General features: G+C 44.0%; 1 protein-coding gene across 6 annotated transcripts in view; it reads left to right on the top strand.

The window, feature by feature from the left end:
• LOC138735815 (rho GTPase-activating protein 39-like) overlaps nucleotides 1–15,642 on the top strand; it is a 195,361-nt gene that overhangs the window by 162,057 nt on the left and 17,662 nt on the right. For all 6 annotated transcript variants that reach the window (XM_069884287.1, XM_069884288.1, XM_069884289.1 and 3 more), the window contains 4 exons: nucleotides 3,727–5,008; nucleotides 12,035–12,584; nucleotides 14,556–14,648; nucleotides 15,511–15,584. In XM_069884287.1, coding sequence (XP_069740388.1) covers nucleotides 3,727–5,008; nucleotides 12,035–12,584; nucleotides 14,556–14,648; nucleotides 15,511–15,584 — 1,999 coding nt within the window. The remainder of the gene's footprint in view (nucleotides 1–3,726; nucleotides 5,009–12,034; nucleotides 12,585–14,555; nucleotides 14,649–15,510; nucleotides 15,585–15,642) is intronic.

Genomic DNA, 15,642 nt, shown 5'->3' with positions numbered 1-15,642 from the left:
GAGAAAGAGAATTACGGTAAAAACCCCTGGTATCTGGCACCTGTGGGGATTGTTAGATGCCGGATAAGTGTATTTTATGGTTGCTTGAGACTTACAATGCTTAATTAATACACCTGCATTAAGAATAAAAGGCAAAAATACTATACTGTACTTGCACTGAATGAACTTCACTTGCACAAGACTATAAACTTTGAATAATTTTACTTTATTTTCAGTCACATTCTTTGAAAACATTTCACCTTCGGTGCATCTGCAAGTTCCTCCCCCTGCTCGGAGATGCCCAAAAGATGAGCCATAGCATATAGATAATTAACCCCCCCCCCCAAGCTTACAGATGAAGCCTCTGACCAGGGCAACTCTTACAAAGAAGGCGCTTTAAGAGAGTCACCCCAATGGCGAGCGGCATCAACCAGCTCCTGGGAATGATCTCAATCAGATATTAAATAAAATAACAGAAAACAATATACCAAAGAATCCAGAGATCTTTCTCCTAAGTAACATAAAAAACAAAGAATTTGGAATTGATTTGGAGGATGCACAAAAAAGATTTGTTAAGATAGCCCTAGCCGTAGCAAAAAAAAGTATTATGTCAACCTGGAAATTAGAAGATAATTTGAAAATACAACAATGGTATATAGAAATGAATAAATGTATTCCATTAGAAAAAATAACATAGAGTTTAAGAAATAATATTGAAATATTCGAACAAGTATGGGAGCCTTACATTAAATACAATAGCGAAAACCTACCGGGGACAAACATTACCTAAGTTGATGGAAGGAGAAGGAAAAAAAAGAATGGACTCAGTAGAATTTCTGGTGTATTTTTGTTGAATGACAACATTGTCTGACTGGTTTAATGCAACCTAGATTGTATACCTAAAATGGATGAGAGGGGGGGGGTGGGGGGGTGGCTTGGGAGGAGGGAGGGGGGGGGGGGGAAAAAGTCACTGTATATGTGTGAAAAAGAAAAAGTGTATATCATGGCTAATGTGATTTATGGTGTAAAAAATAAAAAATAAAAAAAAAAAAATAAAAAAAAAACCAGCTCCTGGGCAACACCATTGCTGTTTCACACAACTTGATTCAAACAGCTGCTAGGAGCAAAGCTCCCATCTTCACCAAAGCTTTGTTCTTCAGAGAACGTTTACTTTCTGTATTTTAAATTTACCTGTTCTTATTTATTTTACTTTATAAATTTATTTTCCTTTTTTTTAAGCCATTTGCTTGAATCCAGGATACCAGAGGTTTTACTCTAATCAACCAATGGAACACTTTTTTTTAAATGTTAAAGCTTCAAGTTAAGGTTAGAGTTCAATGGCCTCACAAGGGTTGGCGTCACCCAATGTGGTAACTCATGCTATCATCCCCCACAATGGACCTCCTCCCATACCAGACCATACAGAATCCTTAGTATTGTTTTTTTGTATTAAGATTACTTGTAAATTGTAATTCTCCTGTGTCACTGAATGTAATGGCAATAGGTACATCAATCAGTACTAACAACAAAATTGTTTTGTAAAATCTTTCTGCATTGAATTACAACTTTATTAGAAACAAAGCAGAAGCCTTTTTTATTTTTCTCCATCTTTTCCTTTAATCACTATTTCATTCTCAAAGAACCTATTGCTAATAACCACTGTAGCTGAAACACCAGAAAATTTGACAAAACAGCAACTATAAAAACACCAGTAGCGAAAGCAACAGTGTGTGCTTGTGGTGCGTGATTCGAAGACCATTGATTCGAAGCGCCATTGATTCGAAGCGCCATTGTAAATGACAGCTCAGACTGGAGCACATCAGAAGATTCAAAAAGTAAATTAGCATCGAGTTTTAACCTTGTAGGTATACTACAGCACGTAAGCTGGGTTTACAAAAATGTAACTAACTACAGGGATAAATTTCTGCTGAAACACTACACAAAAATTTAATAGGCAGTAATTTTGGTGCCACCGGTGCGGTCTGCACCCCCTTAGGGACGCCAGTATTCAAGTTTAAGTTTATTGCCTCGTGTACCAGGGTTCTGTGTTTAGCGTGCTGTCCAGCAAGACTACCATGCACAAGTACAGCCGCATAAAATAGAGCACAGGGTGGGGTTACAGTGAGAGATCAGTTTGAACAGAGGAAGGGCAATATTATTTTACTGCGTGACATTTGTTCCATAGTCTGAAAGTAGCGGGAAAGAAAAGGCCCCCCCTCCCCGCCGAGTCTGCTGGTGCATGTTTCACACCCCACTCCCTTGAGTCTCCTTTCTGATGTGAGAAGATTCGGCCTGGTTTGATAGGTTGGAGACCTTTCCGAGGAATAGATGGAGTCGATGGAGGGAAGGGAGTTTCTGTATAAATAGGAACTCTGTTTTCATGAGATTGATGCTTTCCTTCTATATCATCAGTGGAGGGTTGATGGTTGGCATAATGAGACCCAAGATGTTCACAAATTGCAATTTAATTTAGATTTTTTTCTTGATAGGGTCAGCAGAAATCACATCTGGTCTGTGCTTCCTATGTTGTGTTGCTAGATTGAATTCCGTGAAGTAGCCTCTTTTGTTTGTACAATGGTATGGTAGATTTAGATTTCAGATTTATTTTAAGTACATACTGTACATGACATCACACAACTCTGAGATTTTGCTTCCTGCAGGCAAGGCAGAATGACCACTTGTGGGTAGAACAAAAAAAAGACTCAACATACACATGTAAACAAATAATGAAATGTAAATAAACTGTGCAATACAGAGAGAATTTAAAAAATCAATAAAGTGAACAAGTAAGAGTCTTTAAATGAGTCTCTGAGTTTGTGGTTGAGGAGACTGATGGTGGAGGGGTAGCAGCTGTTCCTGAACCTGGTGGTGCAAGTTTTGCAGCGCCTAGACCTCTTTCCTGACGACAGTAGCGAGAACAGAGCGTGTGCTGGGTTGTGTGGAATTTTGACGATGCTGTTGTTGTCTGATGGCTGCGTTCCCTGTAGATGTTCTCGTTGGTGGGAAGACTTTTGCCTGTGATGTCCTGGGCTGTGTCCACCACCTTTTGCAGGATTTTCTGCTCAGGGGTATTGGTGTCCCCATACCAGACTGTGGTGCAGCCGGTCAGCGCACTTTCCACCACACCTCTGTAGAAATTTATCAGAGTATCTGATGTCATACCAAGCGTCCACAAGCCCCTGAGGAAGTAGTGGTGCTGACATGTTCATGATACCATTAGTGTATTGGGTCCAGGAAAGATTTTCCAAGATGGTGACTCCCAAAAACTTAAATTTGTTCAACCTCTCTTCCTCTGATCCCCCAATGATCGTACACCTCTTGGTTTTCCCTTCCTGAAGTCCACTATCAGCTCTTTGGTTTTTGGTGCTGATGAGTGCAAGATTGTTGTAGGTGCACCATTCAGCCAAGTTTTCAATCTCCATCCTGTATACAACCCACTACTGTGGATTCGTTGGCAAATTTGTAGATGGTGTTATTATTGAACCAAGCCACACAGTCGTAGATGTAAAGTGAGTAGAGTAGGAAGCTAGGAACGCAGCCTTATGATGCTCTGGTACTGATGTGGATTGTGGAGGAGATGCTCTTGCCAATCCTCACTGACTGTGGTTTGGAGGTGCAGAAATTGAGGATCCAATTACACAGTGGTGTGTTGAGTAATGGTGTATATTGAAATTAATTGTTCCATTTTTGATATTTTAACACCAGAACTGTAAATATTAATGAAATTCTCTTTTTATTTCCCCTCAGGACAAGTTCCACCTGGCAACCAACTCCAGGCACCAAGGCATCGATGCTGGTGAAAGTTGACAGTGGGACAAGTTCGGTCTCCTCACATGGCTCAGAACCCCAGCAACAGAACTCTCCCTCCACTACTGCACAGAGGACCCATTTAGCCAAAGCTTCAGGTCAGGTTCATGGTCAGCAGCCCAGCTGCACCCCGCTTGGATGCAAAGTCTCCTCCCCGCTTGAACCCAAGCCATCCCTGCACTTGAAGAAGACGGAAAACGGCGGCTTCTGCCTTGTCTTGACAAGTGGGCCTTCACACCAGACCCCCCAGAAGGGCCAGCCGCTGTCCCCAAAGTGTGCCTCCGCAGCACCCATTTACGATGAGCCGCCGATCGAGTCACCGATTTACGATGAGCCGCCGATGGAGGTGGAGCCAGAGGGTGTTTCACGCACCAGAGCGGCACTTCAAAGTGGACCTACAAAGCTGCTGCAGAACATGGCCTTTCAGCCACAAGGTGTCAATAAACATGCAAGGAAGCCCTCCAACACTGAGTACAGCCCAGCGGGTAGAGAGTACATCAAACACATGGTCAACATTGACCCGTCTTTAAAGCAGTCCTCTTCTCCGAACGGGACATGCGACAGCTCGGGCAGAATTCACTCTGGCCCCTTGACAGCCAAGGACAGTAACAAGCAGCAGTGGAAGATCCTGGACGTGAACTCCTTGAAGAGTAATGAGGTGCACAGCCGCCAATGCAGCATGCAGTCGCAGGAGTACCCGACCTCTGTGATCAGCCACCAGGACTCTGGCTACTCGACGGGGCCTTCTCCCAGCCTGAGGAGAAGGAAGGGCAGGCGGACGGCAGTGGTACAGGCCAGGCCTGGTTCCTTGGGCAGCAGCAGCGAGCTCAATGTTCTGAACGAGAAGCTGATGGCAGAGATGCGGGCGGTGGTGGGCCGGGCCGCAGAAAGCAGGGGCAGTCAGGCAAGCCTGAACGCGGACATTGCCGAGAGCTGCATCCTGGCCGACATTCACAAGATCCGCCTGCAGTCCGAAGGCCGGCACCTGCGGCAGTATGCTAACCGTGGTTCGAAGGACAACATTGCGGCTAGCAACAGATCGTTGCATAAGCTGGGCTCTGACATCAGGGCTTCGGTCGACAGTGAATTGTCAACACGGCAGGAAGTGGTTCGCCAGAAGAGAACATTTGAAAAGGTGGACTTTTCCAGCAATTCATTGGAAAGAAGCTTAACAAGTCAGATTAGCCTCTCTTTACCGAGTCCCATTCGGAGTACACCACAGGTAAGAGGCATCTGTTGTTAACTTCTGTGCATGGGATTAAATGTTGAAGTTGGATGCTCAGTGCAGGATTAGAATGCAGTGCTGAGGGAGTACCTTGCAGTAGGCAATGATTCCTTTCAGATTAAAAACCCATTGGCGCTCTCAGAAGGCATACAATATCCTGAGGCGGTGGGGGGGGGGGGGTTGGTGGAAACCATCATGGAATGATTTCCAAGAGTAATTGAGCTGAAACCTGGCTGACGCCATCCTCGATAGCACTAGGGAAGGCCAATATCACGATGCTGTCCGTGAGCCCTCCCTTCATCTGCCATGTTTTTGATGTAACAGTGGGGAATTCAACTAAAGATTGTTTAATTGGCTGTTTGGAGATGTGGAAGATTTAAGAACATAAGAAATAGAACCAGGATTTGGCCATCAGGCCCGTCGAGCCTGCTCCATCATCCAATGTGATCATGGTTGACCTGACGTTAGACTCATCTCAACCTACCCGCCTTGTTCCCTGCATCCCTTAATTCCCCGACTATGTAGAAATTATCCAACCTTGCCTTAAATATATATACTGAAGTGGTCTTCACTGCTTCGCCACCCTCTGGGAAAAGCAGTTCCTCCTCATCTCCATCCTAAATCTACTCCCCTGAATCTTGAGGCTATGTCCACTAGTTCTGGTCTCCCCCACCTGAGTTAGAAGGTGATCGCTGCGCTTCATTGCTTCACATTTGCAATGCTCTGGGAGTGTCTTCATCAATAAGCCTCTGGTGGTTCAGAAAGGGGTGATTGTCATCACCCGACCAAGGGCAGTTAGGGATGAGCAATAAATGGTGACCTTGCCAGGGCACCCATGTCCTCGCCGCTGAAATGTTCTAAATAAAATAAAGATGTTGAGTGCACAGGTTGGGTAACGGGTGGAAATCAGCATGCCTCTCTGTGCCATATGTTGCAGTGTATGTTGATCTGTCATCGGATCAGATGGTGGAACAGGTGTGCCATGGAGAGCATTCAGTCTGGTTGGTTGCATCACCAGGCCTTTTCACAGTCATGTAAAATGGGGATTCCCAGGAAATTTCCCTAGGCCACCCTCTCCCTGCGGTCTGAATAAAAGCAATTGGCCAAGCAAGGGAAACGTCGTGACATCAATGCTTACGTGCTGCGTCACCAATCAAGGAAGAAATGTGTGGGAGAGCTGTTCGTGCAGTAGGACTGTGGATTGAATTACTCAATTTATTTATTTAACCATTTAGGCAGTAGTTTATTGATTTTTGGAAAAGCCTTGTCTGCTATTTCTGTTAAGATCCAACTTCTGGTGGAACTTCCTGAGACTCACTGTGCCATCGCTGGGGGCGGGACCCTCCCCCCCCCCCCCCCCCCCAAATTGCTGGGGAGGTCAAATTACAAGGAATTTGGACCGCAGTGTGAAAGGCCCGGGAGGTCCTACCTTCCTGGGAATTTCACCTCGGTCCAAGTAGGGTCACTGCTCGCCAGTGGTGTAAGAAGGCCTACTGTCTGATTTTGGAGTTGATTATGGAGTGATCCTCACCATCCAGGCCATGCCCTCTTCACTCTGTTCCCATCAGGGGCAAAGGGTACACGAGCCTGAAGACAAGCACTCAGCAGCACAAGGACAGCTTCTTCCCCTCTGCCATCAGATTTTTGAAAGGACAATGAACCACAGACATTGCCTCACTTTGCCATTTTCTTTATCTTGCACTATTTTATTTATTTTGAAATGTAGTTTATAGAAATGTTCGCACTGTGACATTGCTGCAAAACTATCAATTTTGTGACATGTTCATGGCAATAAATTCTGACTCTGAGACTGCTCACACACAGACAAGCAGACGCGCTTATTGGATACGTGGTCTACATGTCCCAGTAGGAGATCAAGGTGGGGGGGGGGGGGAGTGCAGAGAGTGCAGTTATGTGCGGTCCCTGGTTCCCAGTGGAAGGTTCAGGGGCGAATAGAGTGTGAGACTATTGGTCCGGAGGATTGGTGAGATAGAAAGGAATGCAACGCCAGGATTCAACTCGAACTGGGTTTGTCTAGTTTTTGATGCGATTCCAGGAAGGTAATCAATTGCATGAGGCCTTACTCATCGTACCCGCACAGTTGAGGATTAAAGATCAGAGATGTGGAGGAATCTCTTCAGCCAGAGGGTGGTGAATCTGTGGAATTTGTTGCAACAGGTGGTTGTGGAAGCCAGGTCATTGGGTGTGTTTAGGGCAGAGATTGATAGGTTCTTGATTAGCCAGGGCATCAAAGGTTATGGGGAGAAAGTGGGTCTGTAGGAAAATGGAGCAGGTCATGATTGAATGATGGGACAGACTCAATGGCCTGAATAGCATATTTCTGCTTCTATCCTGTGATTAGCAGATTGGTATTACAGCACCAACAATCCAGGTTCAACCCGGTGATCTTTGTAAGGAATTTGTACTCGACCTGCATGGATTTTCCCCGGAAGCTCCAGCTTCCGCCGACCTTCCAAAACATACAGGGTTGTTGTTTAATTGGGTGCAATTGGGCTGACCAGATTTCATTAGCTGGAATCGGCTTCTAGCATGTTGTAAATAATTTTTTTTAAATGCTGTGGTGCCTTTCTCCAGGTAAATTATTTTATCAAGTGGTATATCTGCAAACACAGTAGCCTTGTTCACAGAAGAAGTTGTGAGATGATGAACTGGCTTCTCCATTTGGCAATTCACCGTTGGTGAATGAGGTTATTGAGAGGCCCAGCTACCAGGCACTGCATCATTGGTTTCGCCACTGGAGTGTGTCAAGTTAACTCCCCTTTGTCCAGCTTCTTGCCCTACCACTCCAGGTTATTGAGATGGTGAGGGAGGTGACCTTTCCCTGCTGTGTAACTGCTGTAATGGCAAAGATTGTCTGTCTGATATTAGAAAGATGTTTACACAGGTCCTGAAAGAACTTATCCATGGCCAGACAGAATTTTCATTGTAAACTGTACTCAAGAAAATATGTGTATACAAGAGAGAAATGCAAACAAACTGCAAAACAGAAAATAAATACAATATTCAATAATAAATCATGTGTAAAGCAAGAATCCTTAACTGAGTCTCTGATTTGAATTTATTGTTGAGGAGTCTGATGTTGGAGGGGTAGCAACTATTCCTGAACCTGGTGGTGTGAGTCTTGTGGCACCGATACCTCTTTCCTGATGGCAGCAGTGAGAACAGAGCATGTGTGCTAAGTGGTGTGGATTTGATGATTGCATTCCATGTATGGTGGGGATGGTTTTGCCTGTGATGTCCTGGGCTGCGTACATCTTGCAGGGCTTTAAGCTCAGAGGTATTGGTGGCCCCATACCAGGCTGTGATGCAGCTGATCAGCACACTTTCCACCACACCTCTGTAGAAGTTTGCCAGGGTTTTCATTGTTAATGATGCATTATTGAAGGAGCCATATCTTAATAATCAGTCCGTGATATTTCTTTGGGATGGGGAAAGGGAGGAAAAGGAGGCAGTTCCATTAAGATACCAAATTTATAATCCACACGCATTCTCCCATTTTGTAGCCTCTCTAACCACTCCAGTGGTACAACTTGGGAAATTATTCAAGTTCCCATCTTTCTTCTGCACATGTTCCACGTCATGAAAAGACAGAAATGCTGGAAGAACTCAGCCGGTCTCGTAGCGTCCATTGGAGGGCCGGAAATGTCGGCAATGTATCTTGACCGCCTATGGACGCTGCGAGACCTACTGAGTTCCTCCAGCATTTCTGTGTTTTGACTATAATCGCAGCATTCGCTGACTTTCATATGTTTCACTCCATACAATGGAATGCGTCTAATGGAAATTAGGATATAATGAATATCCCCCCCCCAAGCCATTTGTCAGTGATGGCTTCCAATTCTGTGGCCAACATGCATGCTGGGAAATGTGCTGAACTCACTTGAATGGCACCTCATCACAAATTGATATCCATGGTTAACGTCAATGCTTTGAAGCAAGGTTTAAAATACAATGAAGATGGATGTCTCTTTGCACTGATCATGTGTCTGAATTTTGAAGAGGTCTCCAGTTTTTGTCATGTATTAAAAGTGCTCACAAATGAGTCTTAGCATTGAATGGTGCAGGTTATTTGACGCGAGAGTTGGTTGTGACTTCAACCTTGCCTTGTGCCCCTGTGTTTTCAGTGGTGGAGGGGGGTGGGTGGGATGGTTATCTTATCGAATTCGATTGGATTAAAAAAATAAATTCTCCTTCCTCTGCCCACCACTTCCATCTCTCCAGCCATGCCATATTGAGACAATTTGTCGGGGACCAAAAAAATTAGCACGCCAGTGAGAATCGAAAGCCAATTCAGCATCAGGAGTTCCGAGCACGCTCAGGTCATTTCGATGTCGGCGTCTGAAAATAAACAGAGGTGGTCTTTATCCCGGTGGCTGTACCCTTGGAGAGTTCCCAATGGAGGAGAAATTTCCTCGAGGCTTTGGTGCGATGGGCCAGTTAGCAAGGCACGAGAACCAAAGAGATCAGTGCATTCCCATCTGATTGCCAGTGCTTGAGAATGCTCAACAATTAATGGTAAATTCCCAAGAATAATGTGACTATTTTGTTTTAAATCTTAAAAACTTTAAAGCCCTATCATAGTTTTTGTGGACAGGACAGCAGGAACTGAATTACATTTAAAAGAAATGTGGTTTAAAATTCTTTTCTGTTACCAGTTTGTGGTATCTTAATTACAATGCTTTTAATCATGATAAATCTTAAAAATGAAGAGAAAGAGAAAATATTGACTCTTGGCAGAAGAATCTGAAGAGAAAATTGGAGTAAAAAAAATTCCTTGCAGGCTGGGATTTTAATATAAAAAAGAGTGAAACACAAAAGTCTGCAGATGCTGTGAAAACAGCACAAAATCAGAGTTTATTCTCATGAAATGTGTTGCTTTGCAGCCAAAATTGCTATAAATTACATTTTAAAAATAAGTAAGTGCAAAAGAAGAGGAAAAAGTGAGGGAGTGTCCGTGGTTCATTGTCCATTCAGAAACCTGATGGTGGGAGGGGGAGAAGCAGTTTTTGTACCATTGGGTGTTTGTCTTCAGGCTCCTGTACCTCCTTCCTGACAGTAGCGGTGTGAAGTGGGTAGTGAGGGTCCTTGAGGAGAGAGGCACCGCCTCGTATGTATGTTCTGAATGGTGGGAAGACTGATGGCTGTGATGGTGCTGGCTGAGTTCACAGCTCTTTGTAGTCCTTTCCTATCCTGTGTATTGGCACATCCATACCAGACAGTGACGCAACCAATCAACCTGGAGAAATGCTGAGCTTTAATATGCACGATTCTCTCCCAAAAATCGCCCATCAGTTTCCAAGTGGAAATGGATGCAGCTTTTCAAAAATCATGGAAGTTGGAAGTCAATGAGGTGCTAATTTGGATCTGATTGAGAGACTTTCTTGATCGAAGTATTGCCAAACCATTCGCATATATGGGGAGTGTTCTCTCCTGTGCTTGAAGAATATTTTTGATTAATTGAATACTTTTATTTTTTCTCTTTATTCCCCTCCCATGCTGAAGCATTGGTTGTCAGTCACATTAGAACCTCAGTCAAGTGACATTCTTTTGATGTAAAATGTAATAATATGGGTGAGATATTGACCCAAGAGGAGGAGAAAGGTTGTGATGGTGAGGTAATGACTACCCTGCCTGATCCATTGGCCAATAGCCGAAACAGGCAGATGCAGATTAGGAAAGGAGTTCAGACTGGATTTAACTCTGCTAATTCCAGTTTCCTGGCCGAATACAGTTAACTTAAGATAACACAGGAATCACTGCTAACGTTCCTGGTCCGAATGGTTCCAGTCACTATCCTAAATAAAATTAGGACTCCTAGTCTGTGCTGCTGTTCAACAAGATCACAGTTGATCTTGCACCTCAAATCCACTTTCTCTCCCCATTTCCCTTGGTCATTATATAATAACCAATTGATCTCAGTTGGGAACATGCCCAACTACACTGAGCGTCCACTGAGTTCCAAGGTTGAGAAACCACGAGATTTTCAACCCCCTGCAGGAAGGACACATCTTCCCATCTCCGTCCTAAATGATCAACCCCTTATCCTGTTCTCAACATCTTAGTTCTCAACATCCAGCCACCTCAGAGTCCTGCATATCTCAGGGAAAGAGAGAGAACCCCTCAATTATCTTAACTAGTAATCTTTGGATGTGCGAGTATTGGGTAACCTCATTAATACAATGTCAATGAATGACAACCACCCTGAAAACACATTACAGAAGAAAGCCAGAAATCTGTCCCACCTGAGAAGACTTTTCGAAAACTCAAACTTTTAATGTTTAGCAGGTTTTTGCGTGCATGCATGTGTAAGCACCACAGATGCACAGGGGCTGCAAGGGGGAACTTTATTTTTCTTTAAAACTGCTCATTTTGATAAATGAAGAATGCAGTATTTGCTGATGAATAAATGATCAAAATTTGCCTCTTTTTTAAAATTCCTTCTTCAATTTGAATTTTAAAATTACTTTCCAAGAATCCGGAAAATCCAGACTGACCAAATCCCCGAACACTCTGGATTTTCGAACTTGTACTATATCTAGTCATTAACATATTACAGTGTGCAGGGGCTTGCGGTGCATAACTTAGTTTTTACATTTTATCTTGCAGATTTTATTTTACGTCGAGTGAACCAGTCTGCCTAGCGGTCGGTAGCGTTTAAGAGGCTTCTAGATGCAGAGTAAACAGAGATATGTAACATGTGTAGGCAAAGGAGATTTAGTTTAATTTTGGCATAGATATCATGAGCTGAAGGGCCTGTACCTGTGCTGTCCTGTTCCATGTTTATTGGGTGAGGATATTTGAGCTAGAAAGCTGAGATAGCTAATTGGCTGACCAGACTTGAGGGTCTGATGGGCCTTCCTTGTTCCTACATTCTTGCTGTAAATCACAACATAGCTGATTGCATCTTGCAGGCTTAGTTAATTAAGCCTGATCATGTTAATGCATGCTCCGTTTCATAAGACAGTCACAAAAAAAAATAAATTGTTTTTCTCTCTCTCCTAGATCCAGAGCACAGGCAACAATCCTAAACTTAACTCGGGGAGCCAAACGTGCACTGTGGGCTATCACTTCCCCTACACCACCTTGCGGAAACCCCTTGCAGAGAAGAGTATGGAAGATTGGGCAGCCAAGCACCTGAACATGCACACCCGGGGGATCTTCCGCCGCAGGTTGTCCATCGCCAACATGCTTTCCTGGGTCGGAGGTTCCATCAAGAAGCCCATGTTGGTGACCAGTGATCGGATCATCAAGAAAGACGCCTGCGAGCTCTTCAAGCTGGTGCAGATGTACATGGGGGACAGGCAGGCACGGATGGAGAGGGTCCCAATCGCCCTCACGATAGTCACCAAGTGCTGGACCATGCAGGGCATTCGGGACGAACTTTACATCCAGCTCTGCAGGCAGACCACGGACAATCTCCACTACCAAAGCCTGGCCTGTGGCTGGGAGCTCATGGCGATTTGTCTAGCTTTCTTTTCTCCGTCTCCCAAATTTCAATCTTACTTGGAAGGATACATCTACCGGCACACTGACCCTGCGAATGATGTGAAAAGTACGTGAGCACATGCTCTTAAATTATTTTTATTATTTAGGAGATAATCTCATTTTACTCTGGGTGTGGTCTGATGTAAAGTGTGGTGCTTGTTCATAAACACTTACTGTATATGCCAGCATACAAGACAACTCTGAATAGGACAAACCCCAGAATTTTGACCTAAAATGTTGGTTTTGAGTGATAGCCTTTGTAGAAGATGACCCCCCCCCCCACCAAATAAACCTGACACTTAATGCTGTTAAAAGCACATCACAGTATTTTAATACCAAATTACCCTGTAAATTTTATTAGCATATTTTAAAATAAATCGGCTTCTGTAACAGGCCATTTTTAAAGCCAACGACATACTGGGCAGATGGGCCATGCAGTTTTGCTGAGGTTTCATTCATAACAAACAGGACGTGCAAGATTATGTCGGAGCCGGCATGAAGATGGCAGTGGTGTTGAAACTTTGGATTTTAGACCTGGCGTATAAGGCAATCCGATTTTAAGGTGGCATTTTTTAAAGTTTCAGATCACCTTACATGCTGGTAACTGTCTTATTCAGAAGATTTAAGGTGTAAGAATCTTTGCACATTGAATTTAGAGTTTCAGATGTATTTTCACCCCTGTATCCAGTTTTTCTTTCTCCTCAAGTACACACTTCCCACTGAGATGCAGATCTGGGGACAGTGGGATCCATGATATTGATCGTCTATTGATAGTATATAATGACTCACCACGTCATTAGTTTGGGATCTCACAGGGCCATTCCTTTCCATATTTCCAAGAGGAAGGGTAGCGGCAATTGAGGACCCTGGTTAATTCTCTCTGAACGATAACCTGAGAGCTCTGAGGCCTTGGCAGGCGCTCACATGCACATACAGTTCATTAACAGCACAGGCAATCAAACTCGCTACCCTCCAGCCCTGCCATTTTCTACCTTTTATTTTTGGCTGTGGCCCCATTAGGACTCTGCTCAAAGTTCATGGACTCCCTTCCCTGTGCAGCAGTCAAGTTGAGTTGGTTCCTTCCATACTTCTCTCCCACCGACTACATAAAACACATTAAAAAAAAAAGTTATGATTTCATTCCATGGCCTCCCTTCAATGTGCTGTGACTGCCGTAGGGGTGGAGGGTGTTGTGGGGCACATATGACCCCCGATGAGAATGCTCGAGGTAAGTGATTCTTAACCTTTTGTTTTTCCACTCACCTACCACCTTAAATAATCCCTTACCCACCACAGAGCATCTATGGCATAGAGATGCCATACGTGCCCTGTGGTTAGTAAGGGATTACTTAAGGTGGTAGGTGAGTGGGGTGGGAAAAAAGGTTGAGGACCACTGCTCTAGATAATCCCTTGGGGCTACACTGCCAGGTGCTATTTTCCATGATCCATTGAACTGAGGCTGCTTCTATCCTCTTGGGTGAATGAAAAAAATATTCCACAGTGTGACTTTGGAAGTGGGGTTCTCCTTGATCGCTGAATCACTGGCAGGGAAACAGGCCTTTTAGCAAATCACCAAGAGCCCCTTCACACTATCAATCCAATGTTATTTTCCCCAGTTCCCTCCAGATTCTATTATACACAGCAGTCTTGGTCAATATTAACACTTCAGCCAACAATATTTAAAGCTCGTCCCATACACCCACCAACATCTATGTAAAAAGAGTAACCCTTCAGGTTCCTTTTGACTCTTTCCCCCACCCACCACCTTCAACCTAGGTTCTCTGGTTACTGATTCCCCTGCTCTGGGCAAAAGATCTCTTCCTCTCGTGATTTTATTTGATGCAAGTTTTTGTATCATGCTTTAGAAATGCGATTTTGTGAAATTGATCCGAAGCCTCAGCGGTTACAGGGAGAAGGCCAGGGAGTGGGACGCTGGATCAGCTCGTGATAGAATGGTGGGGCAGACTCGATGGGCCCACTTCTGCTCCCTCCTTTATCTTGTGACCTTGTAACGCATCTCCCTATTTTTAAATTCCAGTCACCCAACGTATCAGTGAACTACTGGAAATGAAAAGTAAGAAGTTCTCAAAATCCAGGAAAAAGAGGAAACAGAATATTGAGGAGGAAGAAGGTAAGTTTTGAGTGGATTTGGTGAGGTGCTGTTCTTTTCTTTCACTCGTTCACAGGATGTGGTCATCATTGGTAGGACGTGTATTCATGGCAACCGCCAGCTGTCTGAGTCATTTTAGTTTTGAACTACTGCAATCTAAGCAGCGATTGAGATCAAAATGATAGCTTGATAAATTTGACCACTTCTGTGGGTATTGAAATTTGTGTATTTCTAGTGTTTAGTCCTGATAGGGTAGTTTTAAACAAGAGTCAGGTGTACTGTTATCCAAGCAGAAAGCCTTTATTCTAAAGCTTAGAAAATGGCTTTAAATATTATAACTGATCTGTCAAACCAATTAAAAAAAAATTGATTGTGAGGAGTTGAGTCGAGCCATTGCAGGAGTGCTGAATGAGCAACGACTGATCTGCAAAGAGAATAAAGCTCATAGAAGTGGGATTGAAATATAAATTTGGTGGGTGGACAGCCTACTATGGCAGAGTCGAGGCGCTGATGCAGCTCATATGGCTGAGGTTCAATCCTGTAATGCCCGTGTGGAGTTTGCTTGTCCTCCCAATGGCAGTGCAGGTTTCCTCCTGCTGTTCCTGTTTCCTCCCACATTTCAAAGGAATGTGCGAGTTGTCAGGCTAATTTGCCATGGTAAATTGTTTAGGTGAGTGGTACAGTTGGGGGGGGGGTCAGTGATGGAGAGGTGAAGTGAATAAATGGGAACAGCGAGCGGTAGATCTTTAGAATTTCGCATGGACCCTCTAGGGGTCAAAGTGCTGGTTTCCATCATGTGTGACTCCATAATCCGCACAAGACGTTCCTCAATGCACAAAATGGGGATCTTAATCGGCTGTCATTTCTTCCTCCTTTCCTTTAGATCTACTTATAAGCACGTATGCAAAATATTGTTACCGCAAGCTTCAGAAGGTTGCTATTACTGGAGGAAAAAAGGTACAAATTTGGTGTGTTTGTTTGTATGAGCGTGCGCGCCCGAGCATGCCCTCCAACT

Source organism: Narcine bancroftii, chromosome 6, assembly GCF_036971445.1.
Source record: "Narcine bancroftii isolate sNarBan1 chromosome 6, sNarBan1.hap1, whole genome shotgun sequence".
NCBI classification, from domain to species: Eukaryota; Metazoa; Chordata; class Chondrichthyes; order Torpediniformes; family Narcinidae; genus Narcine; species Narcine bancroftii.
This window is presented reverse-complemented; position numbering and strand designations above follow the sequence as displayed.